General features: G+C 42.8%; 1 protein-coding gene across 3 annotated transcripts in view; it reads left to right on the top strand.

Annotated features, from left to right (window-relative positions):
• The window catches only part of LOC140734229 (interleukin-13 receptor subunit alpha-2-like), a 70,146-nt gene extending 43,284 nt beyond the window's left edge, over positions 1-26,862 (top strand). For 2 of the 3 annotated variants that reach the window (XM_073057917.1, XM_073057919.1), the window contains 8 exons: positions 1,491-1,650; positions 2,986-3,073; positions 5,701-5,882; positions 8,178-8,320; positions 11,651-11,810; positions 18,162-18,255; positions 22,389-22,431; positions 26,042-26,862. In XM_073057917.1, coding sequence (XP_072914018.1) covers positions 1,491-1,650; positions 2,986-3,073; positions 5,701-5,882; positions 8,178-8,320; positions 11,651-11,810; positions 18,162-18,255; positions 22,389-22,431; positions 26,042-26,050 — 879 coding nt within the window. In that variant the 3' untranslated portion in view covers positions 26,051-26,862. The remainder of the gene's footprint in view (positions 1-1,490; positions 1,651-2,985; positions 3,074-5,700; positions 5,883-8,177; positions 8,321-11,650; positions 11,811-18,161; positions 18,256-22,388; positions 22,432-26,041) is intronic. The other variant, XM_073057918.1, reaches the window with a different exon arrangement.
• Positions 26,863-27,765: the final 903 nt, after the last annotated feature.

The following is a 27,765-nucleotide window of genomic DNA, read 5'->3' as shown; positions in this document are numbered from 1 at the left end:
GGATCTTGATCATAAACATCAGCTTTTACCTTTTGCCTCCACAGATGCTACCGGACCGGCTGAGTTCTTCCAGCATTCTGTGCTTTGTTCTAGGTTTTGGCAGTCTCATTTGTCTTCAGACAATAACTGATAACATCAGAATCAGGTTTATTATCACTGGCATGTGACGTGAAATTTGTTAACTTAGCAGCAGCAATTCAATGCAATACATAATTTAGAAGAGAAATAAAAATAAAAATAATAATAATAAATCAATCAATCAATCAATCAATCAATTACAGTATACTTATATTGAATAGATTAAAAATGTGCAAAAGACCAGAAATACTGTATGTTAAATAAAGTGAGATAGTGTCCAAGGTTTGAGTTTTCATTTAGGAATCAGATGGCAGAGGGGAAGAAGCTGTTCCTGAATCATTGAGTGTGTGCCTTCAGGCTTCTGTACCTCCTGCCTGATGGTAACAGTGAAAAAAGGGCATGCCCTGGGTGCTGGAGATCCTTAGTAATGGACGCTGCCTTTCTGAGACACCGCTCCCCGAAGATGTCCTGGTTGCTTTGTAGGCCAGTACCCAAGATGGAGCTGACTAGCTTTACGACCCTCTGCAGCTTCTTTTGGTCCTGTGCAGTAGTGCCCCCCCCCCCCCCCGCATACCAGATAGTGATGCAGCCTGTCAGAATGCTCTCCGCAGTACATTTATGGAAGTTTTTGAGTGTTCGTTAATATGCCAAAACTCTTCAAACTCCTAATGAAGTATAACCGCTGTCTTGCCTTCTTTATAACTACATCGATATGTTGGGACCAGATTAGATCCTCAGAGATCGTGACACCCAGGAACTTGAAACTGCTCACTCTCTCCACTTCTGATCCCTCTATGAGGATTGGTATGTTTTCCTTCATCTTACCCTTCCTGAAGTCCACAATCAGATATTTCGTCTTACTGATGTTGAGTGCCAGGTTGTTGCTGCAGCACCACTCCACTAGTTGGCATATCTCACTCCTGTACGCCCTCTCGTCACCACCTGAAATTCTATCTACAATGGTTGTATCATCAGCAAATTTATAGATGGTATTTGCGCAGTGCCTGGCCACATGGTCATGTGTATATAGAGAGTAGAGCAGTGGGCTAAGCACACACCCCTGAGGGGCGCCAGTGTTGATCGTCAGCAAGGAGGATATGTTATCACCAATCCGCACAGGCTGTGGTCTTCCGGTTAGGAAGTCGAGGATCCAATTGCAGAGGGAGGTACAGAGGCCCAGGTTCTGCAACTTCTCAATCAGGATTGTGGGAATGATGATATTAAATGCTGAGCTACAGTCGATGAATGGCATCCTGACGTAGGAGTTTGTGTTGTCGTGGTCTAAAGCCCTGTGGAGAGCCATTGATATTGCAGCATTGAGATTGAGGACACATTGTTAAGTACTGTATTTCGATTTTAAACTCATCATCACATTTGACTACATTCCACTTTTTCATGATTTCTCCATGTAGAAAGTATCAGTCACGGCGCAGACAAAGTTTAATTTTGTGAGTGTGGATCCAGAGAAGCTCTACACCTTTCAAGTGAGAAGCAAGATTAACATATATTGTGGCACAACTGAGCTGTGGAGTGGGTGGAGCCTCCCTGCTTACTGGGGAAATTTTATCACAGGTAAACAACATTACTGTATAATCTTGGAATCGTAGAAATGTACAACACTGTTCATTTGCCTGTTCTGTCCTTTATTTATTTAGTCAATTACCTTTGGTAGGCCTGAAAACTGCAATCAGATAATGCATTCAGAATCAGAATCAAGTTATCACCGGCATGTGTCGTGAAATTTGTTAACTTAGTAGCAGCAATTCAATGCAATACATAACATAGCATAAATAAATAAATTACAGTATATGAATATTGGAGATTAAAACTCATGCAAAAACAGAACAAATATATATTGAAAAAATGAGGTCATGTTTAAGGATTTGATGTCCATTTAGGAATTGGATGGGAGAGGGAAAGAAGCTGTTCCTGAATCACCGAATGTGTGCCTTCAGGTTTCTGTACTTCCTACCTGATGGTAACAATGAGAAAAGGGCAAGCCCTGGGTGCCAGGGGTCCTTAATAATGGACGCTGCCTTTCTGAGACACTGCTCCCTAAAGATGTCCTGGGTACTTTGTAGGCTAGAACAGACTAAATTTACAACCCTCTGCAGCTTCTTTCGGTTCTGTCTTTCCGCCAACATCCCAACTCTATGTTAAGTGGATTTTCCATGTTACAGTCACATGGCTGTTCTCCTGCAACGTATATTCACACCTATATGAAACACTGTTGCAGGAAAACATCATCCATCATCAAGGACCCTCACCATGCTCACTTCCTGCTGCTGCCATCAGGAAGGAGGTACAGGAGGATTAGGTCTACATCACCAGGTTCAGAAACAGTTATTACCCCTCCACCATCAGAGCCAGAGTGGATAACTTCACTCCATCCGCAACTGAACAATTGATTCCACAACCTATGGACTCATTTTCAAGCACTCTACAGCTCATATTCTCAATATTTATCATTTACTTATTTATTTATTTTTTCTTTTTGTATTTGCACAATTTGTTGTCTTTTGAGATTGATTGTTTGTCCATCTTTCTTTGTGTGCAGTTTTGTGGGAATATAAGCAGTAAGTATGGACAGTGGATGCACCCATGAGAAATGCGATGTTACATTTCCAGATTAATCTTAAAATCACCCGTTATTAACTGCAGGCCGCATTCTCCTATTCTGGGCAAACTTATTCTGATCCCTTTACAATCTTTGTGTATCCATCATGTTGTTTTTCAACCCTCTTTATTTCCAGTGTTGCTGACTTCAAAATTAGGCTGGTTGGAAATTCAAGGATCTGTAGAGAATCTGGTTTATCAGCTCTGAAATTTTAAAAATTTAGTTACATTTTGCTTAAGTTTGGATAGTTTGAGCACAATGAGTAAGTCCCTCTTCTACCTCCATTCTAGATGTGAATTGTATTGTCCACAATGAAGAATATATGACGTGTACATGGAACATCACTGGAGGGAACATAAAATACACCATGTACCACTGGTGAGTATACCAACCACCTGAAGTCATCTGGGGACTTCCATGAATTCATTCTGGGAGTATTTAATGTAGAAGTACTTTGGTAATCTTAGGACATTAAGGATCACAGAATTAAAGATTAAAGAATGGAAGGAAGCTGGCCCATCAAATCTATACGTCCCCTCAAAGTAAGAACAATCCACCTTATCTCACTCCCTGCCTCCAAGCCATCCCATTTTACCCCAACAGCCTTTGAAATTCTATTTTTTTAAAGAAATATTTATCCAGCTTCCTTTTGAAAACTACAAATGAATCTGCTTCCAGTATCACCTCTGGCAATGCATGTCAGAACCTACCATGTCACTTTTGGATTCTTGGCCAGTCACCTTCAATGAAAGCAGGCTCTCCCCATCCACGCTCTTTATTCTCTTTATTGCTTTAAACACCTCTATCAAATCTCCTTGCAAACTTTCCGGTTCCAGGAAGAACAACACCAACTTCTTTTGCCTATTCACAGAACTGAAGTTCCTCATTGCGAGAGTCTAGATAGAATGTTCCACTACTTTTCCAAGGCCTTTATATCTTTGTTAAAATCCCAATATCGCTTATTTTTCCTTTTTATCTACTTCTTGGACCTTCCTTGCCTTTTACAAAATATAATGCACCCCCTTCCAGATCACACTGTTCCTGCACCCCCTTCCAGATCACACTGTTTCTGCACCCCCTTCCAGATCACACTGTTCCTGCACCCCCTTCCAGATCACACTGTTCCTGCACCCATTTTAGAATTGTGCCCTCTAAATTCCAAAGCTTCACCTCATTCCTAATGGCCAATTCCGGCATGTCAAGCATGGAACAGTAGGCATTCCTAATCATAGTATAGCAGTGGTCAAGCATGTTCGGACCCTGGTGCTGCAGGTGATATGTTGTCCAGATTGATAAAGTATTTAGTAAGTGAGTGCTCCAGCTTTGACCTCCTTGATCAACCATAGGTCACAGACAACCCCTTATCCCCTATTACCCAACTAATTTTAAATCCAGTGCACTAAATTGCCCTGGATTAGATAGGTTCCTCCCATGCAGGACCTTACTAAAGCCCACATAGAAAACGCCAGCTGCAATATCCTCATCAACATACTAAATTATCTCTTCCAAAAATTCAAATTAGGAATGCCAATTTGACTAAGCCATTTTAACTGTCCTTGAAAAATCCCCAAATCTCCAAGAGCAGATTAATCTTGATACAAAAATCCAAAAGATGATGATGTGCTTGGACACATTGGCCAAACCGGGCCCGATCAAAGGTGCATTTGTTTGTCCCTTACGTCTTTCTCACAATTGCAAGTTAGTGCTGGATGGTACTAATGCAAGTACTGCAGTACTATCCCATCAGTGAGTTGCTCAATAGTGATGCAGCTGGATTTATTGCGTGCAGTTGTGTTTACGCCACGTTGCCGAGAAGATGCGCGGTCCAATAAATTTAGCGAGTGATTCTCTTGAATGTTTTTACTGGTATCACAGACCCGATGGACATTGGTAATTCACAATGCCGCATGTCCGGTTCACTGGTTCATTGGCAAAATCAAAGGCATGGGAGCTGTGTTGCCACTGACTAAGAGACAAGATACCGACATGCTCTGCGAGAGTCTTGGTGGTACACACTAGATTCCTTGCAGGGTAGGGAGCTGGCCACTCCTGTTGGTCCAGCCCTCCAGTGTTCAGCCAGAGGATGAACAAGCTGGACCAGGACAATCTATAGTTATGCCACTCAGGGACTTGGTCTATATTTGATTTTCTTTGTGACTGTATGCTTTTTTCTGAAATCATAACCATATTTGCTATTTATGCTTTGTGCTGTTGGTAATGTGTTTGGTACTTTGGTCCTGAAGGAACGCTGTTTCATTTGGCTATATTCATGTACTGTTGAATGATAATTAAACTTGAACTTGAATTTGAAGAGACTGAAGGCACTGGAATCTGGAGCAACAACAGTGTGCCACAGAAACTCAGTGAGCCAAGCAGCATTTGTGACGAACAAAGAATGATCAACATTTCAGGTTGAAACCTTGCATCACAACTGAGATTAACCCATAGTAACACATGCAAAATCCTGGAGAAACTCAGCAGGTCAGGTTGCATCTATGGAGCAGCATAAAGAGCTAATGTTTCAGGAAGAAACCTTGCATCAGGACTGTGAAAGAAGTCAGAATAAGCCGGTGGGGTAGGCAAGGAGTACAAGCCAGAAGGTGATAGGTGAAAGCAGGTGAGGGGGGAAGTAGATGGGTGAGGAAGAGGAGATGAAATGAGAGCTGGGAGGTGATAAGTGGAAAAAGTGAATGGTTGAAGAAGAAGCATCTGCAGGAACTCCTGTGTTTCAGATTAATCAGTTTCCTCAGAATGTTACCAGATAATCAGATGCTGCTTCCAGTTAATGCTTCAAAGTGGCTATGATTCAGCAGGGAATTTATCTCATCAAGTTCCATTCTGAAAATACTTGTTTTTCAAAGAAGTAGCACCGATAAATAAACAGTACTATGCGTATAAATTTTTAGACTATCTTTCTTTCTTCTTATCATTTTGTAAGTATAACTTTTACAATGTTTAATTTCCCACTCATAACAGAAAATATGGCTATTTGCTTTTCTTTGCAGGTATGTCGCAGAACCAGCAGTGGAATGTAGGAACTACATTCAGCAGGGTGGCTATAACGTTGGATGTAATTTCTCAGCCAGTGACATTATACAATTCAAAGACTTTCACGTTCTCATAAATGGATCCAGTGATTCAGGAATCGTTACAACAAGCAACAGAAAGTTTCAGCTTCAGGACCAAGGTAAGAGCATTTGTTAAGAAAACTCTGGCTGAGATTGGTAAAGCCAAAATCACGCTCTTTGGCGAAGATTATTCCATTTATTTATATTAATGTCCAGTGACAGAAGAAGTGACAAAAAAAAATTCCAGCTCAGGTCAATGCTGAGAGAACTCAGAACTAGTAAAACACTGGGAGTCAGTGATGTCAGTGTAAGTTAACAGATGGGTTTCCATAACGTACTTAGGTCCTGGCAGTGGGGCATGGTGCAGTTAAAGATATTGTAGATTGAGTTAGTTGGGCATATTACTCATAAATCTTCAAAGGTGATCATAGATTCCAAGATGGCGGTGCGACGCAGCTTGCAGCAGCCACTCCGGAGCTGATTATCTGTTATTCGTGAAGTGGGGTGCCGTGCGCAATCAGAATCGATTGAAAACGGATGTGGGAGCATGGAAGAACTTCGGGAAATCTCCAGGAAGACCTTCTTCGTTGCTGCTGCTGCTGTGAGGTCCGGGACTCTGCCGGTAAGAACAGACCCCCAGTCCTTGGGGTCGTGTTACTGATGGCCGTTGGCGGGGCCGTCATAATACGCTCGGCAGAGGATGGTGCTCGGAAAAGCTGTGCTGGAGGGGATGGTCGTCGGCTCGGAGGCTCGACGGACTCAGAGTCCGCTGCGGTCAGGTCGCTTTTGGTGTGTGCTGCATCTGCGAGGCTGAGTCGGGCAGCGCCATGGAAGTCCATAGCGGGGGTATTCCCTTCTGCCGCTGGCGTGGGATGGCGAGTCTGTCGGGAGCCTGGGGACTTGTAGAAACTGTGTGGTGATTTCTTTTGAACTTGTAGTCCTTTAATATCTTTAGACTATTTTTACTGTGCCCATAGTCTGTTTTTTTTAATCAATTATGCTATTGTTTGCACTGTTGTAACTATATGTTGTAACTACGTGGTTTTGTGCAGGTCTTGTAGCTTTAGTTTTTGGTCTTGTTTGTCTGGTGGATTTGGAGCTCCTTTCCGTGGAACGCGCTAAGACGGTAGCGCGATATTAATACACAGCAGCCTCTCTGGACTCTGGATTGGGGATTGCCAAACGTTATGTGGATTTCCTGGTGTAGTCTGTTTTGTCATATGCTTTTGTGATATCATTCTGGAGGAACGTTGTCTCATTTTTTAACTGCATTGCATTTGTGGTTTCTAAATGACAATAAACTGAATCTGAATCTGAGATGTTGTTGACTTGCATATCATGACGTTAATTTCTGCTGATAGCATTCTATTATGTAATGGTTTGCTTTGAATTTTAAGGCAATCTATCCTCAAAAGATCAATGGTGAGCTCAGTTGCAAAGCTAGATTTTTTGCTCGTTTGGATTTCAATATTTGGCTGATTTGCCAGTTAACTTGATTCTATCCAATTCTCTTACTTTTATCAATGGTTTCTGATTTGTTATTGTGACTCTGAATTGCTGCACTGGGTCCAACCCCAGCAATGACCTTAGCGTTATAATCATTAACTTACAATCAAAAAGCAAGTCCGTAATTTATTTAGTAAGAAAATAAACTTCAATATAAATGATAAACGAATAGTTACACATACTTTAGTAATCAGGTGAAGAAATGAATCTTTGAGAAAAATCTTCAAAGATGTGTTTTAGGCAAGTTAATTTTGAGTTTTAAATCTCTGATCAAAGAGAGACCAACATTTAGTTTGAAAGTTTCAGGTGGGATGGTAGCATAGTGCTCAACATAACACTTCAGAGGGCTAACAACCCACATATACTTTCCTCCACTGGCTGGAAGAGTTTGTACATTTTTTCTGTGGCTGTTTGGATTTCCTCCAGGTGCTCTGCTTTCCTCCCACTTTCCAAAGACATATGGTTAGGGTTAGTGAGTTGTGGGCATGCTACCTTGGCACCAGAATCATGGAGAGACTTGGAGGCTGCCCAGCACACTCCTCACTGATTTGATTTGATGCAAAGTACACATTTCACTTTGTGTTTTGCTGTACAGGTGACAAATAAAGCTAATCTTTTATCTTTTGAAAGTTTCATGATCACCATTGTTGACTCCAGTTTTTTATTTCAGATTAATTCATATCATCTGGATGGTATGCAATCAAACACATGTACAGATCTGTAGCTAATGTGTCTAGATAGTTAATGATGTGGGAAGTTTTCATCCATATCCTACAGATGAGGAAATTGCAATATCCAATCTTCGGATTGAATTTGAACTGATGCCAAAATTCTGACGAAGCTCCACTCTGATAAGCTTGGATTAAGCTCCTTTTCTAACAGGACTAAAATTCTTTGCTACATTTCAGTGCAACCCTTTCCACCTGGAAACCTGAGAGTCAATACTTCAGAAAGCAATGGTCTCCTCCTGAAATGGGATGCTCCAATGGACACAGAGAGATGTTTGGAATATGAAATCAGGCACCGGAATAACAAGGACAAGGAGTGGCAGGTACAGAGTGACAGTGACTACGCCATGAACACGAGTTTCCTGTCGAGGCTAATAACTAACTCCAAAGAGTGGGTTAGAGCAGCAGAAGTGGTGTAACACCTGCCACTGTCAATTAAGGTGAAGGGTTCCTCCCTTTGGCAACTGGATTGGATCTCTGTTGGTCTTTCCTCACACTGAAGGCCATCTGCTTTACAGCTGGTAAAATAGACATAGAGCTATAGGATAATGCACATAAATCAGCCATGATGGAATGGTAGAGCAGGTTCAATGGGTGAATGGCCTAGTTCTGTTCCCATATCATAAAGTCTTATGGCTCAGCTTGTACATGGCAACCGAGATATCTTCCTAAGCTGGTTCCATATGCCTGCATTTCAGCCATATCCCTTTACAACTTTCCTATACACGTATAAACCTATCCAAATGTCTTTCAACTGTTGTAATTGTTCCTGCCTCCCCCACTTCCTGTGGAAGCTCATTCCATATATCCACCACCCTCTGTGTGAAAATCTTGCCCCTGTTCCAACTGAAATGATATCAGTTTAAAGCTGTTTCATGGAAACAAAACGGCTTGGGGAAAGATCTTGATATCCTGGTCTCTTTGCCTGGAATCACCACATTACTCCATGAAACTGAAAGGATCATCTGCATCTATATGTGTCTGATTTGGTTGTCTCATTTTATCATTTCACCTGTTCATGATATTTTTTCAAATTTCCTTGTGCTATTTCCAGTAGTGTTTGCTATTTTCTCATACACCACATATGGATTGATTGAGTTTTCAGTAGTTCTCAAAGGTATCTTATCACTTCCTTAAGTCCCATTTATCCTCAAAAACAATGCATTTCCACAATGTCATTATCTGCTCAGTCATAAGGGTTTAGAAATGAAGTATTTTCCAATTATTTTCAAAACGCAAGTACGTAAGAATACTCCCAAAGTTGAGTTTGGGTGAAGGGAGATTTATTCTACATCCAGCTTCCCAATTTGACCTGGAGCACTTGATTATTAACTTTCTTTCAAAAGCTTGTCATTGCAGAATGGCATTAAAATATATAACATAAATGTTATCAAACAAAATTTGACTGATTTATTGAAGATTTAAAAAAACTGTATGAGCTGGCAATTAAAATAAAAGAAAAAGCTGGAACTTCTTAGAAGGACAGGCTGTCACTGTGGGAACGTTTCACACAGAAGCCCTTGCCTTAGACCTAGAAAGGAGAGAAATGAAGTTTGTTAAGCTGCAGGAAAGAGAGGGGAGGGAAGATGTCTCCGATAAGGTAAAATTAGGGTGACCATGGAGTTAAGCTGTAAGCAGGGTATCTAGTTAGTGAGTGAGTAGTTTTCTGGTCACCCGTTGACTGCTTTCTGTAATTGGTGTTCATAATGTGGCCTTCCCTAACTTACTGAAACCAAGTATAAACTAAGCAACTGTTTTGCAGAGCCCCTGTGCTTTGCAATGGGCATCTTGAGTTCCTGACTGCAAAAAGTTTTAACTCCCCTACTCACTTCCATGCTGTCCTAGTGTTCTTGTCCCATGCACACTCATGCATCCATGATGAAGGTTCTCGAACTGAAACATCAGTTGTCCATTTCCATCCATAGATGTTGCCTGACTTGATGAGTCCCTCCAGCATTTTACGTGTTGTGTCCATCCATCTTAATTTTCTACTTTCTTTTTTCACCTTTCCTAATCCCCTCAATCACATGATCCCACCTGCCCATCATCCAATCCCCACCTGGTTCAACCAGCATCTATCCCTTGGATTAATGAACCATCTCTCCATTCCATCCCCCTTATGGTTATACACTGGCAGTCTTTCCTCTTCCATCCCAGAGCTGATGTAGGATCTTGATCGTAAACATCAGCTTTTACCTTTTGCCTCTACAGATGCTACCGGACCAGCTGAGTTCTTCCAGCATTCTGTGCTTTGTTCTAGGTTTTGGCAGTCTCATTTGTCTTCAGACAATAACTGATAACATCAGAATCAGGTTTATTATCACTGGCATGTGACGTGAAATTTGTTAACTTAGCAGCAGCAGTTCAATGCAATACGTAATATAGAAGAGAAATAAAAATAAAAATAATAATAATAAATCAATCAATCAATCAATCAATTACAGTATACTTATATTGAATAGATTAAAAATGTGCAAAAGACCAGAAATACTGTATGTTAAATAAAGTGAGATAGTGTCCAAGGGTTCAGTGTTCATTTAGGAATCAGATAGCAGAGGGGAAGAAGCTGTTTCTGAATCGCTGAGTGTGCGCCTTCAGGCTTCTGTACCTCCTACCTGATGGTAACAGTGAGAAAAGGACATGCCCTGGGAGCTGGAGGCCCTTAGTAATGGATGCTGCCTTTCTGAGACACCGCTCCCCGAAGATGTCCTGGTTGCTTTGTAGGCCAGTACCCAAGATGGAGCTGACTAGCTTTACGACCCCCTCTGCAGCTTCTTTTGGTCCTGTGCAGTAGTGCCCCCCCCCCCCCCGCATACCAGATAGTGATGCAGCCTGTCAGAATGCTCTCCGCAGTACATTTATGGAAGTTTTTGAGTGTTTGTTAATATGCCAAAACTCTTCAATCTCCTAATGAAGTATAGCTGCTGTCTTGCCTTCTTTATAACTACATCGATATGTTGGGACCAGATCAGATCCTCAGAGATCTTGACACCCAGGAACTTGAAACTGCTCACTCTCTCCACTTCTGATCCCTCTATGAGGATTGGTATGTTTTCCTTCATCTTACCCTTCCTGAAGTCCACAATCAGCTCTTTCGTCTTACTGATGTTGAGTGCCAGGTTGTTGCTGCAGCACCACTCCACTAGTTGGCATATCTCACTCCTGTACGCCCTCTCGTCACCACCTGAAATTCTATCTACAATGGTTGTATCATCAGCAAATTTATAGATGGTATTTGCGCAGTGCCTGGCCACACGGTCATGTGTATATAGAGAGTAGAGCAGTGGGTAAACACACACCCCTGAGGTGCGCCAATGTTGATCGTCAGTAAGGAGGAGATGTTATCACCAGTCCACACAGATTGAGGTCTTCCGGTTAGGAAGTCGAGGATCCAATTGCAGAGGGAGGTATAGAGGCCCAGGTTCTGCAACTTCTCAATCAGGATTGTGGGAATAATGATATTAAATGCTGAGCTACAGTCGATGAATGGCATCCTGACGTAGGTGTTTGTGTTGTCGTGGTCTAAAGCCCTGTGGAGAGCCATTGATATTGCATCATTGAGATTGAGGACACATTGTTAAGTTCTGTACTTCGATTATAAACTCATCATCACATTTGACTACATTCCACTTTTTCATGATTTCTTCATGTAGAAAGTATCAGTCACGGCGCAGACAAAGTTTAATTTGGCGAGTGTGGATCCAAAGATGCTCTACATCTTTCAAGTGAGAAGCAAGATTAACATATATTGTGGCACAACTGAGCTGTGGAGTGGGTGGAGCCTCCCTGCTTACTGGGGAAATTTTATCACAGGTAAACAACATTACTGTATAATCTTGGAATCGTAGAAATGTACAACACTGTTCATTTGCCTGTTCTGTCCTTTATTTATTTGGTCAATTCCTTTTGGTAGGCTTGAAAACAGCAATCAGATAATGCATTCAGAATCAGAATCAGAATCAAGTTATCACCGGCATGTGTCGTGAAATTTGTTAACTTAGTAGCAGCAATTCAATGCAATACATAATATAGCATAAATAAATAAATTACAGTATATGAATATTGGAGATTAAAACTCATGCAAAAACAGAACGAATATATATTGAAAAAATGAGGTCGTGTTCAAGGGATCAATGTCCATTTAGGAATTGGATGGTAGAAGGAAAGAAGCTGTTCCTGAATCACCGAAAGTGTGCCTTCAGGTTTCTGTACCTCCTACCTGATGGTAACAATGAGAAAAGAGCATGCTTTGGGTGCCAAGGGTCCTTAATAATAGATGCTGCCTTTCTGAGACACTGCTCCCTAAAGATGTCCTGGGTACTTTGTAGGCTAGTACTCAAGATGGAACCAACTAAATTTACAATCCTCTGCAGCTTCTTTCAGTCTTGTGCAGTAGCCCCTCACCCCCCCCCCCTTACCAGACAGTGATGCAGTGATGTCAGAATGCTCTCCATGATACATCTACAGAAGTTTTTGAGGGTATTTGTTGACGTGCCAAATCTCTTCAAAATCCTAATAAAGTATAGCTGCATTGATATGTTGGGACCAGGTTAGCTCCCAACGTATCAAAGCAGCTATAAAGAAGGCAAGACAGGTTCGGTCCTCAGAGATCTTGACACCCAGGAACTTGAAGCTGCTCACTCTCTCCACTTCTGATTCCTCTATGAGAATAGGTATGTGTTCTTTCGTCTTACCCTTCCCGAAGTCCACAATCAGCTCTTTCATCTTACTGATGTTGAGTGCCAGGTTGCTGCTGTGACACCATTCCACTAGTTGGTATATCTTGCACCTGTACACCCTCTCATATCTATCTAAGATTCTACCAATAATGGTTGCATCATCTGCAAATTTATAGATGGTATTTGAACTATGCCTAGCCACACAGTCATGAGTATAGAGAGAGTAGAGCAGTGGGATAAGCGCACACCCCTGCAGTGCGCCAATGTTGATCATCAGTGAGGAGGAGAAATTATCACCAACTTGTAGAGATTGTGATCTTCTGGTTAGGAAGTTGAAGATCCAGTTGCAGAGGAAGGTACAGAAGCCCAGGTTCCAGAACAGTATGTAGAAAAATATCCTTTCTCTTTACCTGTTTGTAACTCCTGTAAATCTGCACTGATTATGTTACTGGCCCTTCTGCAACCACTTGGTGACAGTGATTGGTGTTCTTGCAGGAAGGTTGAGTTCACAGATTCAGAATCACAGGTGATTATTTGGTGAGGGTGTTAAGTTCAGGAGGATCATAAGCCTGTTGATATTGAACTCTGTATCCTACGGGAACTTGCAGGAAATAGGGATTCTGAAAGAAGATATCACACCCACGGATTCAGCAGCGCAGCAAGTACGGAAATTGCACTCATGAATATGAATGTGTCAGCTAATTATTATTTCATTGTGATGGTATTTAACTCCATTCTTTTCATCGTAGCACTTGTCGAGACTTGAGCAAAACATAACAATGTTTCGCTGCTTACTTTCATTCAGCCTTGCCTGAGAAATTAGACTGTCGAGTCAACTAACTCTGAAGACGAGTAGTATTTATTCCATATTTAGTTATTCCTTTCAGCTACAGTGTTGGCTTCATTTTCCATTTGAGATTAATAGTTAATGGCCCTATTTGGTCTAGCATTTATTGTTTTTGTTAACCTCTAACTCTATTCGCATTAAAGTCTAAGAACTATTGACCTGCTTCAGACAGACATACTTTATTGATCCCGAGGGAAATTGGGTAAGTGTCTTTTGCTCCACACTTGGGCCATATCCGAACATAGTGACAGCAAGTCTCGACCACACAAAGATGGACCCAGCAGAGAGAGATCAGCTGACCTTGGCCCTGAGAGTCATTGGCCAGGTAGGGGACAAGCTACAGGTAATTGAACCTGTACTGGGTGAAGTTACAGAAGCAATGAGGCAGATAATCTCGTGCCAACTCAGTCTCATCTGGAGAAACAGGTATCATCCCTAGCTGCAACTGTACAACAGCTCACCACAGACAACTGAACTCGGATGTCTTGCAATTTTTGCTCTAATGACCACCGTCCATGAGCTCACTGTGGACACCCAGTGTCAGCTGACAGCCATTAGTGTTCTCGTCAACACAATGCAGCAGCCTCTGGCCCTATCGGTCCCACTCCCAACATCTCACAGGTCCTCTTTTTCTGCTGCCTGACAATCCCTGCTACCAATGCTCCTGCTCCGGTGCCCAGACCAGAACTGACTCCTGCGTCTATATAGGAACTGAGTATTCCACCACCAGGTAGATATTCTGGTGATCCCGATGGCTGCAGGAATTTTATTAACCAATATGAGCTTACTTTTCAAGTCTAGCCTGGTTATGGTGATGATGATGCGTGAAAACTGATGTACACGGTCAGTGTCCTAAAAGGACCTCCACTCAACCTATTCAACGCTTTACGGGAGCAAGGATGTCCCACAGCCCAGTCATTCCAACATTTCGTTGGAGAGTTAAGGGGAGTTTTTGACCTTCCAGTACGGGGTCAGAAAGCTGCCCACCCACTCTTGGATCTGAACCAAGGCAGAGAGATGGTGAGAGCCTATGCAGTCAGGTGGAGATGGATTAGAATGAGAGATCTGCCTTCAGTGTGAACTAAATGCAGGGATCCAGCATGAGATCGCTGTCTGGGACGAGCAGGATGACCTGATTAATCTGGCTATTCGAGTTGACCACCAGGTGACTGAGTGGCACAGGGAAAGAATGTTTCAAGCTTCCCACATGCCTTCTAATCGCCGTCTTTCCTCACCCTCTCCCCCTCCCTCAGCACCCAGTCGACAGAGGAGCTGATGCAAGCAGGGCGCATGCACCTGTCTCAGGAGGTACGAGAGAGGTGCAGGAGAGCAGGTTCCTGCCTCTATTGAGGCGATCCAGGACACTTCTGTGCGGCATGTCCCAAGCATCCAGTAAAAGAGGATACCCGTCAGCAGGGAGGGGAATCCTGACGGTCGGTTCTCTCTTCAGTCAGTTTCTCCTAATTGTGTAATGCTTGCAGCTTCCTTGTCGTGGAGGTCTCAGACCCATGAACTTAAGGCATTTACTGACTCCGGTGCAGCTGGGAATCTCGTGCACATCTCTCTAGCTCAAAGATGGGGGATTCTGACTCATGAATTAAGAGAAAAGAGCAACTTCAAGGTGCAGAATGGTCGACCTCTGGGCTCTGGCCAGATCCATCTTTCCACCCAACCCCTTCAACTGGTGCTCAAAGGCAACCATAGTGAAGAAATCTCCTTTTACCTGGTTGAGTCACCCGAACTGCCACTGGTACTTGGTCTCCACTGGTTATCACGACATAACCCACGGATCAATTGGTCTCTGAAAGCACTCCAAGAATGGGGTCCAGCATGCCTGTCTACCTGTCTGGGTCCAGCTCAAGCTCCATCCCATGTATCACCTCCTGTGTCAGCTAAGGATGTGGACCTGTCTACCTGTCTGGGTCCAGCTCAAGCTCCATCCCATGTATCACCTCCTGTGTCAGCTAAGGATGTGGACCTGTCTACCTGTCTGGGTCCAGCTCAAGCTCCATCCCATGTATCACCTCCTGTGTCAGCTGAGGATGTGGACCTGTCTACCTGTCTGGGTCCAGCTCAAGCTCCATCCCATGTATCACCTCCTGTGTCAGCTGAGGATGTGGACCTGTCTACCTGTCTGGGTCCAGCTCAAGCTCCATCCCATGTATCACCTCCTGTGTCAGCTGAGGATGTGGACCTGTCTGGGTTTCCGGCTGAATATGCCAATCTCCTTGATGTTTTCAGTAAAGGAAGCAGCACCCTGCCCCCATATTGGCCATATGACTGTGCCATAGACCTCTTACTTGTAACTAGTCCTCCCCGGGGCCAGCTCTTTTCCCTCTCTCGTCCTGAGCGGTGGCCGTGGAGGAATACATCATGGAGGTATTGGCCGTGGGGTTTGCGGTGAACTACATATACCTGTCTGGACACGCCCCCTGATGACTGCTCCTGTGGCTCCTCCCACAGACCCCTGTATAAAGGTGATGGAGGTCTGAGCCCGGCCTCTCAGTCTCCAGGATGTAGTATGGTGGTCACTCACTGCTTGTTCCTTCTTCCAGTCAATAAAAGCCGATACCTCGCTTCTACGTCTCAGAGTGAGTTATTGATGGTGCATCAGGGTTCATCAACCTCGCCGGCAGGAGCAAGCTTCTTTTCTTGTGATCAGGAAATATTGCAAGCTCCATCCTTGCATCGATTATCGGCCCTGGGACAACTTCTCTGTGAAGAACCACTACTCTCTTCCCCTACTGGCGTCTGCCTTCAAACATCTCCAGGGAGCAACCATGTTTTCCAAAATTGATCTGAGCAATGCTTACAGTCCGGTTCACATGAGAGAAGGGCATGAGTTGGAAGACAGCTTTCAACACCTCTAATGGCCACTATGAGTAGCTGGTGATGCCTTTAGGCCTGGCTGTATTCTAGGCCTTGGTTAACAATGTGCTCAGGGACATGTTGAACCAGTTTGTGTATTTAGATGACATCCTTATCTATTGCTGCTCTCATCAGGAACACGTCCAGCATGTCCGGAGAGTTCTCAGGTGGCTCCTCAAAAATAACCTGTACGTCAAGCTCAAAAAAGTGTGAGCTCCACAAAGACCAGGTGTCATTTTAGGCTGTATGCTTGCCCCATCCAATGTTCAAATGGACCCTAGTAAAGTTCAGACAGTTTCAGAGTGGCCCAAACCATCTACGGTCAAAGAGGTACATCGCTTCATGGGGTTTGTAAACTTTTATCACTGCTTCATCCAGAATTTCAGCTTTATCGCGGTTCCCATAAATGCACTCACCAGAAAGGCCTCTGTGGGATTGCATTGGACAGACAGTGCGGACCAAGCACTTTCGGAGTTAAAGAGACGGTTCACCACTGCCCCATTGCTGCAACACCCAGACCCATCATAGTCAAGGTGGATGCATCCAGTGTTGGCATTGGAGCTGTCCTCTCTTAGCGCTCTTCTGTGGATAGCTGGCTGCACCTTGTGCCTTTCTTTCCCATTGCTTGACTCCGGCCAAGAGAAATTACAATGTTGGGAACCAGGAGCTTCTGCCTGTCAAGGAGGCCCTGGAGGAATAGTGACGCTGACTGGAGGGAGCAGAGCATCCATTCTCTCGTAACATGTTGTGTTACGAATGTGCCACAACTCTGAGGGGCCGAAGGGTACAAAGTAGCCCCCTCCTTTTTGAGAATCGCAAGATCGCTATTAATTCGGGTCTGGGACCCAGGAAATGAGAGAGAGACGTCCAGAATACACAGGTTTGGAATGTGTCCTGGCCTCAGCAAGACGGAACCATTGATAACGGCTATTGTCTCTTGGAGACGGAATAGTGTATTGAGTACTGTACTATTCATTGAAGCCCTCAGGGGATGACCAGAGTGGGCTGGTTGAGGGATTGCATCATCCCAACCTGATTGACATCTGAGACCCCGTGAGTAAGGATAAAAGAGGGTCTGGGGAACAACCCCTTTAGACGCACCAGGAGAAACGTATGAGACCGGTGGGGACTTGTGTGTGTGTCCATCCTTGGCCGGATGACAAGTCTTCCACGGAACGGCCTCGCTAAAGGACAAATACGGATCAAGATCGGATAAAGGAAAGCCGGCAAGTTTCAAAAATCTGTCTCTCTCCAACCAAAAGGCTGCAGCCTGCATGAACTGAGTGACTTTTATATTTCCATCGGACAATACATTATCCCCTAGACAACGATAGAGCTATTTCTTATTGATTATTATTATACCCGCACTTTTAGATTTAGTATTGACGACGTATATTATCTGTATGTTTGCATTGATATTATTTTTGTGTATTTTTACTAATAAATACTGTTAAAAATAATACCATCAGACCTCAACGGACCTCTCTATCTTTGCTGGTAAGTGACCCAGTTACGGGGTTCGTAACAGTTGTCTTGTAATGATTGTGTACAGTTTATATTTAAAATACAGAATGTTTATCTTGTGAATGCTGCTTATATGATGCTAGTGTCTGTGAAAGCTACAAGTGAACATTTCATTGCATCTGTACATACATGCATAAAAATTCAGCTGGACTTGGACTTTGATTTCGATGTTTTCAATTCAGACATATTGAGGTAGAATCTTGGGTTGAAACTGAAGAAATAATGGACGACTCTTTTATTTTTCAGAAGTTGAGCAAATAAGTTTCAACCCATTGGAATTACTTGCCATTGTACCAGTTTTGGGTATGTTTGTATTGATAACATACCTAATATATAAAAGGTGCGTGCAAGTTTAATTTGATTTAGTACTATGGTTACGTATTGTGATGCTTCCTTATGTGATACAAGGCACTGGCTTACTACTTAATGTGCCAAGTTGTTTTGCTCTGTGATTCATGGTGAAATGCTTTTTGCTTCAATCAGCTCAGTCTATGCTCGAGTGAAAAAAAATATTTGAGAGGGGGAGGAGAAGGGGGAAGGGGAAGAAATGTCTGGCAGATCAGTTCAGTGGAAAGACAAACAGCTAGCATTACAGATCAGTAACCTACTGCGGGGCTGATGGGTTACCACATTTAAAGGACATTCGAACAGGTACATGGATAGAAAAGGTTTGAAAGGATGTCAGAAGCAGTATCAAATATTACCACTAACGTATGCCACGAAATTTGTTGTTTTGTGGCAGCAGTCAAGTACAAGACATGCAATGTTAATACAAGTTACAATAGCAGAAGAGGGACATGGGTTTGCATAACAAAGCACAGCACAAGCCCAAGAAGCATCTTGTCATCTTCCATGGATATGTTTCAGCTTTCTGGATCTAACATAAATATCAACAGTTTTGGGTAGCTCACTTCCCTTTTTCATCTCAGAATTGGCCGTTTCTGCCTGTGGTCATCTATCAGTGATATTAGACCAGAAGACATAGGGGCAGAATTAGACCATATGGCCCATCAAATCTGTACAATATTAATTCAGTTCTTTTCTTCTCTCTGATCTGCTTTATATTTCCTAATGCTTGATCTACATTTCACAGTGTTTACATATTCCTCTGGGTTCTCTTTTGACACACTCTTACTAACCCATCTATCAGATGGCTTCATCAACTACATCACCAAGGTAATCCTGATTACACTCTTTTAGATAGATAGATAAATAGATAGATACTTTATTCATCCCCATGGGGAAATTCAACTTTTTTCCAATGTCCCATACACTTGTTGTAGCAAAACTAATTACATACAATACTTAACTCAGTAAAAAATATGATATGCATCTAAATCACTATCTCAAAAAGCATTAATAATAGCTTTTAAAAAGTTCTTAAGTCCTGGCGGTTGAATTGTAAAGCCTAATGGCATTGGGGAGTATTGACCTCTTCATCCTGTCTGAGGAGCATTGCATCGATAGTAACCTGTCGCTGAAACTGCTTCTCTGTCTCTGGATGGTGCTATGTAGAGGATGTTCAGAGTTTTCCATAATTGACCATAGCCTACTCAGCGCCCTTCGCTCAGCTACCGATGTTAAACTCTCCAGTACTTTGCCCACGACAGAGCCCGCCTTCCTTACCAGCTTATTAAGACGTGAGGCGTCCCTCTTCTTAATGCTTCCTCCCCAACACGCCACCACAAAGAAGAGGGCGCTCTCTACAACTGACCTATAGAACATCTTCAGCATCTCACTACAGACATTGAATGACGCCAACCTTCTTAGGAAGTACATTCGACTCTGTGCCTTCCTGCACAAGGCATCTGTGTTGGCAGTCCAGTCTAGCTTCTCGTCTAACTGTACTCCCAGATACTTGTAGGTCTTAACCTGCTCCACACATTCTCCATTAATGATCACTGGCTCCATATGAGGCCTAGATCTCCTAAAGTCCACCACCATCTCCTTGGTCTTGGTGATATTGAGACGCAGGTAGTTTGAGTTGCACCATATCACAAAGTCCTGTATCAGTTTCCTATACTCCTCCTCCTGTCCATTCCTGACACACCCCACTATGGCCGTGTCATCAGCGAACTTCTGCACATGGCAGGACTCTGAGTTATATTGGAAGTCTGATGTGTACAGGGTGAACAGGACCGGAGAGAGTACGGTTCCCTGTGGCGCCCCTGTGCTGCTGACCACCGTGTCAGACCTACAGTCTCCCAACCGCACATACTGAGGTCTATCTGTCAAGTAGTCCACTATCCAATCCACCATGTGAGAGTCTACTCCCATCTCCGTTAGTTTGTGCCTTAAGATCTTGGGCTGGATGGTGTTAAAGGCACTAGAGAAGTCAAGGAATGTAATCCTCACAGCACAACTGACCCCCTCTAGGTGAGAGAGTGATTTGTGCAGCAAATACGTGATAGCATCCTCCACTCCCACCTTCTCCTTATACGCAAACTGAAGAGGATCCTGGGCGTGCCTGGTTTGTGGCCTCAGATTCTGTATTATCAGCCGCTCCATGGTCACAAGAAAGTGTGAGTACTGCCACAAGAAAGCAGCGTCCATCATCAAAGGACCCCACACTCTCTTCTCACTGCTGCCATTGGGAAGTAGGTACAGGCGCCCTAGGTCCCACACCGCCAGGTTCAGGAACAGTTTTTACACTTCAGCAATCAAGGCTCCTGAGCCAGTGTGGGTAACTTCACTCACCTTGGCACTGAACTGTTCCACAATATATGGACTCACTTTCAAGGACTCAACTCGTGTTCTCAATAGTATTTATTACATATTTGTTTATTGGTATTATTATTTGTTCTCTTTTGTCATTGCAGTTTGTCTTATGCACACTGTCTTTGTGTGTGGTTTTTCATTGATTCTATTGTCTTTCTTTGTATCTACTATGAATGCCCACAAGAAAATGAATCCCAGGGTTGCTGCTCACAATACAGTCAGCGATTTAGGACAGCTTTTTCCCCTCTGCCATCCGATTCCCAAGTGGACATTGAAGCTTTGGACACTACCTCAGTTTATTTTTAATATACAGTATTTCTGTTCTTGCATGTTTTTTAATCTATTCAATATACATAATTGATTTACTTGTTTATTTTTTTTTCTTTTTGCTAGATTATGTATTGCATTGAACTGCTGTTGCTAAGTTAACAAATTTCACGTCACATGCCAGTGATAATAAACCTGATTCTGATTCTGAAGTGTCGTCTGAACAATGCCTTATGAAGCCTCTGCATTACATCTTTGCTTTTATGTTTTAGTCCTCTCGAAATGAATGCTAGCATAGCATTTGCCTTCCTCACCACCGATTCAACTGCAAGTTGATTCAACCTTTAGGGGATCCCAAGTTCCCTCTGCACCTCTGAATTCTGAATTTTCTTTGCATTGAGAAAATAGTCTACGCCTTCACATCTTCAACCAAAGTGCAGGACCTTATGCTTCCCTGCACTATATTCCATTTGCTATCTTTCATTCCTGCTCTGTATTTCTCTCTTTAAAATACTGGTATACTTCCACTGCTCCCTCTTTCTAATAGAACACTCTTCCTCCCCTAGATAGGTATCTTATGGATAGGGGAATCAAGGGATATGGGGACAAGGCAGGAACCGGGTATTGATAGTAATTGATCAGCCATGATCTCAAAATGGCGGTGCAGGCTCAAAGGGCCAAATGGTCTACTTCTGCACCTATTGTCTATTGTCTAATTATGTCTTTCCTTAATATCTGCTCCAATTTATTTCTTCTATACGTCTGTATTTGTTTCCTTCATGGCCAAGGATCCCTTCTCCTCAAGTAGGTGAAAATTTCAACTTTTATTTCAGTGGTATGTAATCATTTTACAATTCACCTTCATAAAATTAATGACATTTAACACCTGGCACATGGATGAAATACAAATGGACAGATGTGTGGGAGGGAAGAGTTAGATTGATCTTGAAGTAGGTTAAAATGTCAGCACAACATTGTGTGATGAAGGACCTGTGGTTGAATCTTCTATGTCAGCTGACCTTTGCCATTTCCTATTTAAAAAGATGACCCAGCTAAGATTATATACTAACTACTGTGGTCAATCTGTTTATGGCTTCCTGCCCTCCAGTACAAGCACATTTAAAACCTTTAGATATTTAAATATGTTATGAAGGGTCACAAACAAGAGAAAATCTGCTGATGCTGGAAATCCGAGCAACACACACAAAATGCTAGAGGAAACACAAAGTGCACTGCAGATGCTGTGGTCAAATCAACACGTATACTCAGCAGACCAGGTAGCACCTATGGGAAAAAGGACGGTCGACATTTCGGGTACTGAAGGGTGACTGCTTTGTTTTACTGCATATAGTTTAACTTCTTTTTAAACTGAATTTTCTCACAAGTTCAGAAAGTATTGTTTTTCTGATTTAAAGCATAATTCCCAAAGACTGGAATATTTATATTTTATTTGCTCAAATAAACTTATCTCTGAGTTTCTCTTTGCAGGTGTCAGGATTTCCGGCAGAAAAAGGAAAGGTTTTTAAAAATGGTGAGTCTCGGTGCTTGCTTGCGATTTTCACTGTACAGGACTTTAAAAGCAGCAAGAAACTAATTATTAGTTAATAGGTTATTGGCTAATTAATTATTAGCAGCCAATAGAAAGAAGGTTGGATCAGCTGGAGTGGTCATTTTGAACTGGACCAGTTTAGGAGTGGAGAGGATTCAGTGTAGAGGTTGGGTTAATGGCCCAGATTCTTGGGGAGAGAGTGGGGGCTTTGAAAAGACAAGTCTCACTGATTGGATAGTCAGAGGGAACTTTGTTGAATAAAAAGGAAGGCAAGTTTAAGTGAACACAAGAGATTCTGCAGGTACTGGAAATCCAGAGTAACAGTAACACCAACACCTGGAGGGACTCAGCAGGCCAGGCAGCATTAATGAAAAGGAATAAAGAGACAATGTTTTGGCCCATGATCCTTCAGCGGGACTTACGAGGGTCTTAGCCTGAAATATCACTTCTTTATTCCTTTCTATAGATACTCCATGACCTCGGGCATTCTGTGTGTGTTACTAAGTTTAAGTGGGGTGGTCTTTTGGTGCACAGGCCTTTTAATGTGGGATTGGGGAACTGAGGTTGCAGCTCCTCACTCTGCTTCTTTTGTCACAGAGTCATAGGATGATATACCACAGGGACAGGCCCTTCGGCCCATCACATTTGTGCGGGGTTTTTTTTACCCATGTACACTAATCCCATTTGCTAAAATTGTGGCTCTATCTATCTAGGCCCTGTCTGTTTAAGTGCCTCTTAAATTTAGTGATTTACCTTAAATCTGTGATGTCTGGTTATTGATCTGTCAATACAACAGTTCTTACTCAGTCAAGGATGTTCACAATGGATAGGAGTATCGTCACCCTCTATTCATGTGACTCACTATAAATCCATCTTTCTAAATTCCAGAGGAATAGAGGTTAATTTGGTTGGGTTCACCCTTAGCGCTGCCTATGGTAAAGTTAAGAAGTGGGATCTCAAGGTCTGAGTGACATTCATAATTCCAAAAAATATTTTGAATATTTTTAATAATATCAATGATTTTCCAGCCTTCTGATATCTGGCAACATGTATGGATCTTTTGCAAATATGGTATGCCCTCTTCATACCTTAGAATATTCAGAGCACTGTCTACAGTGACAATGTTAAAGTTGTATAAAATGTTGGTGACACTCAGTCTGGAGTGTTCTGTCCACTTCCGGTCACCTACCTACAGGAAGGATATCTATGTGATTGAAAGAGTGCAGATAAAATTTACAAGGATGCTGTTGGGACTTGGGGACTTGAGTTCCTGGGAAAGTTTGAATCGGTTAGGGTTTTATTCCCTAGAGCATAGAAGATTGCGGGGGAGATTTGATAGAGGAATACAAAATTATGAGTGGTGTAGATGGGGTAAGTGCAAGCAGGTATTTTCCACTGAGGTTAGGTGAGACTAAAACCAGAGGTCATTGGCTAAGGGTGAAAGGTGAACTGCTTACAGGGAACTAGAAGGGAAACTTTTTCACTCAGAGGGTGGCGGGAGTGTGAAATGAGCTGCCAATAGAAGAGGTGGATGTGGGCTCAACTTCAAAATTTAAGAGAAACTTTGACAGGTACATTGATAGGGAGGGTATGGAGGGCTATGGTCCGGGGGCCAGTCGATGGGACTAGGCAGATTACTATTTCAGCTCAGACTAGATGGGCCAAAGGACCTGCTTCTTTGCTGTAGTGCTCTGATTCTGCTGAATTAAACTAAATCTCTTCTGCTTGGACAACACACATCCCTCCATTCCTTGCATATTCAAGGAATGTAACAGCCTCTTAATTGCCATTTTCATATCTGTTTCCACCACTAACCCTGCTGACCTGCTCCAGGCACCATTTCCTAAATAAAGAACGACCATGTGGATCTCTGTTGAACTTTCCTCTTCTCGCCTAAATGTATGTCCTCTAGAACTTGACATGGGTTGGGGGTAAGATTCTGACTGTCTGCACCAGGGGGTCCCAACCTGAGGTCCATGGTAGGGGTTGCATGGCATAAAAAGGTTAGAATTCCTGGTCTCCACTTATCTATGCCTCAGATAATTCTTTAAATGATCATATCTCCCCTCAGCCTTTGATAGTCCAGAGAAATCTTTCCAGGATTGTCCAACCTCTTCTTATAGTTAATGCCCTCTAACTGAGGCAGCATCTCGGCAAAACCTCTTCTGGACATTTTGCAAAGCATCCACATCCTTCCTGTTAAGGGGCCAACAGAGCTGCACACAACGCTCAAATTGTGGCCAACCCAACGTTTTATATGGTTATGACATGATTTCCTTGCTCTGACCCTCAGTGACACAACCAATGAAGGGAAATATGCCGTAAAACTTCATTGCCACCCTTTCTACTTGCATGCCCCCTGTCAGTGAGCTATGGACTTGGACCCCAAGATCCCTCATGAACGATTGTGTCTAGGACCGTTTTCTCTTGAATGTTAAAAGCTAGGTAGAAGGTGAATCAGTGATCAGGGCATTGAGTATAAATTTGAGAGATTGTGATACAGGACACAGGACATAGGCAAGGCATGGAGTATTTATTAATCAAGAACAGGGGTTCCCAACCTGGGGTCCATGGACCTCTTGCTTAATGGTATTGGTCCATGGTATAAAGAAGATTGGGAACTCCTTCTCTAGAAAGAGTACAGAAGAGATTTATAATGATGTTACCAGTACTTGAAGGATTAAGCTATAGGGAGGTTAGATAAGCTAGGCCTGTTCTTTCTGGTACTGTAGGAGTCTGGGGTAATCTTAGAATCATGAAGGACATAACTAGGGTCAATTCAGTGTCTTCATCCCAGGTTTAGGGAATCAAGAGCTACAGGGCATTGTTTTAAGGTGAGAGTGGAAAATTATTTTAACAGGAAGTGCATTGTTTATATGGAATGAGCCAGACGAAGTGGTTGGGACAGGTACATGGTAGGAAAGGCTTAGAATATGGGCAAAATGGGGAACCTGGGTCAGCATTAGCCTGTTGGGCCAAAGAGCCTGCTTCTATGCTCTGACGGGTCTATTGTAATTCTTCCATTCTCTCCAAAAAGGGTTGTCCTTTTTCTGCACAATCCCCATTGAACTTACAAGCACTTAAATGCAAATTTTGGAACAAAGCTGCTTTATTGGTTCAGATAAGATTCGTAGGCAGCACGATAGGAGAGATGTTAGCATAATGCTTTACAGTACCAGCAATCGGGGTTCAATTCCTGATGCTGCCTGTAAGAAATTTGCACATTCTCCCTGTGACTGCATGGGTTTCCTCTGGGGACTCTGGTTTCCGCCCACATTGCAAAGTATACGGATTAATAAATTGTGGACGCTCTGTGTTGAAGCCAGAAGCATGGTGACATTTACGGGTTGCCCACAGCACATCCTCGGGCTGTGCAGATCATTGACACAAATGACGTATTTTACAGTATGTTTCAATGTACGTGTGACAAATAAAGTGAATCTTTAGGCTCCAAGATTCACCAAAGCTACTCTGAAGTGAAAACTAGAATTTAAAGAAATTGAGACAGAATCCCGGAGCCCCGGGTGCATCTTGAGATGAATCCCACACCACTTTGTTACTAACTCAACGTTTTCTGTGTCATCTCTCACAGGAACCTTGAGAAATGATCCAGTCTCGCATCTGAAGAGTTTCAAAGGGCATCACTTCAGCAGGCTTCCGAAGTAGATGGATGTTGGTACTAAAGAACAACCATTTCTCTGTGTTCATGGTTCAGAAGGCCATTGCTTCACATGATAGGTAATAGTGACTAAAAACAAAGATGGCATCTCTCTTAGCATAATGACTTCATTTCTGTAATCACTGTGATGAATCCTTGTATTTTTAACACATCTGCACAGATCATCATCGCAACTCTTTTTGGTCTAACAGAAACTTGCTGGTGTTTATCCTTTACAGGCAGCTGAAGCTGAAAGTTCTAACATTGCTTATCTTATATCTTTAGGTGATTTTTATCCAAGTAGTGCATTCACATGTACGCTTCAAAAATGAAAAGGACAAAATGTCACAGCGTGACGCGCACAAAATGTTGGATGAACACGGCAGCTCAGGCAGCGTCTCAGGAGAGGAATGGATGTTTAGGGCGAAAAAGCATCATCGTCCTGATGACCACCATCATCGTAATGTCGACTGCTTATTCCTTTGCACTGTTGTTGCCTGACCTGCTGAGTTCCTCCAGAATTTTGTGTGAGTGTTGCTCTGGAATTCCAGCATCTGCAGAATCTCTTGTGTTTACAATGTCACAGCAAATTACTAATACATGTAAATGGATGTGGTGATTGAAGTTGATCCTAGATGTATTAATGTAGCAATTAACTAGTAACAGAATTTAAATAAATCAAATGCTTTGTCTCTGTTTTGCTGTTTCTGGTGACATATACATACTTTGATAATAAATTTACTTTGAACTTTGAACTCCTATATTAAAGACTTTTTTTGAGTACATAGCATTTCTATTTTGCCTCATCATCAGTTCAGTGTCTGATCTAATCTTTTATCACAAAATAATTCTTATGAGCCTCACATTTAGAACCAGAAAATGTGAAAATAAATCGATCATCCTCAATGTCAGTGTTTCAGAACTGTTGGCTGACATTCTTTCAAATATCTCACCTTAATTCATCTTAGGCAATCCCATGGGGTTCATCACTTGTTTGTGCTTCCAGACTGAGGTGATCGCTGTATGCCGCCTCCCACAGGTACTTAACAAAGTAAGGTCAGGGCCCAGTGGCGAACGGTTCCAAGATGCTTTCAAGAAGGAGCTAGATAGGTATCTTATGGATAGGGGAATCAAGGGATATGGGGACAAGGCAGGAACCGGGTATTGATAGTAGATGATCAGCCATGATCTCAGAATGGCGGTGCAGGCTCGAAGGGCCGAATGGTCTACTTCGGCACCTATTGTCTATTGTCTACCGTACACAGACCTGGCCCATCTACATGGCCTTAGTAGACATCACACATGCAGATGCCCCCAACATACACAGATGCACACATATCCATGTCTTCCAGTCCGTGCACTCGCAAATGCAACCATGGAGTGGCAGAGCACATTCGCTGGAGCATATGGCCTAATTCTGCTCCTCTGCCTTATGGTCTTATGCAAACAAAGTCATGGCACTCACTTGAGGATGGACCCATTTGAAGACACACAAGTTGACAAGCACACACTTGCACACCTTCATTTTTGTTTCCCCTCATGAGCCTATTCCCCATGCTTCCTAGTCTGTCCTCCTAAACCCTGTCGCTCTCAGTCCTCATTAATTTCTGGAGCAATTTTGTTGTAAGCTGCAGTATGGGCATTACCTGTAGATGGCA

The sequence above is a fragment of the Hemitrygon akajei genome, chromosome 10, assembly GCF_048418815.1.
Source record: "Hemitrygon akajei chromosome 10, sHemAka1.3, whole genome shotgun sequence".
Lineage (NCBI taxonomy): Eukaryota > Metazoa > Chordata > Chondrichthyes > Myliobatiformes > Dasyatidae > Hemitrygon > Hemitrygon akajei.
Note: the sequence above shows the minus strand (reverse complement) of the source record. Positions and strands in the feature narration are given on the sequence as shown.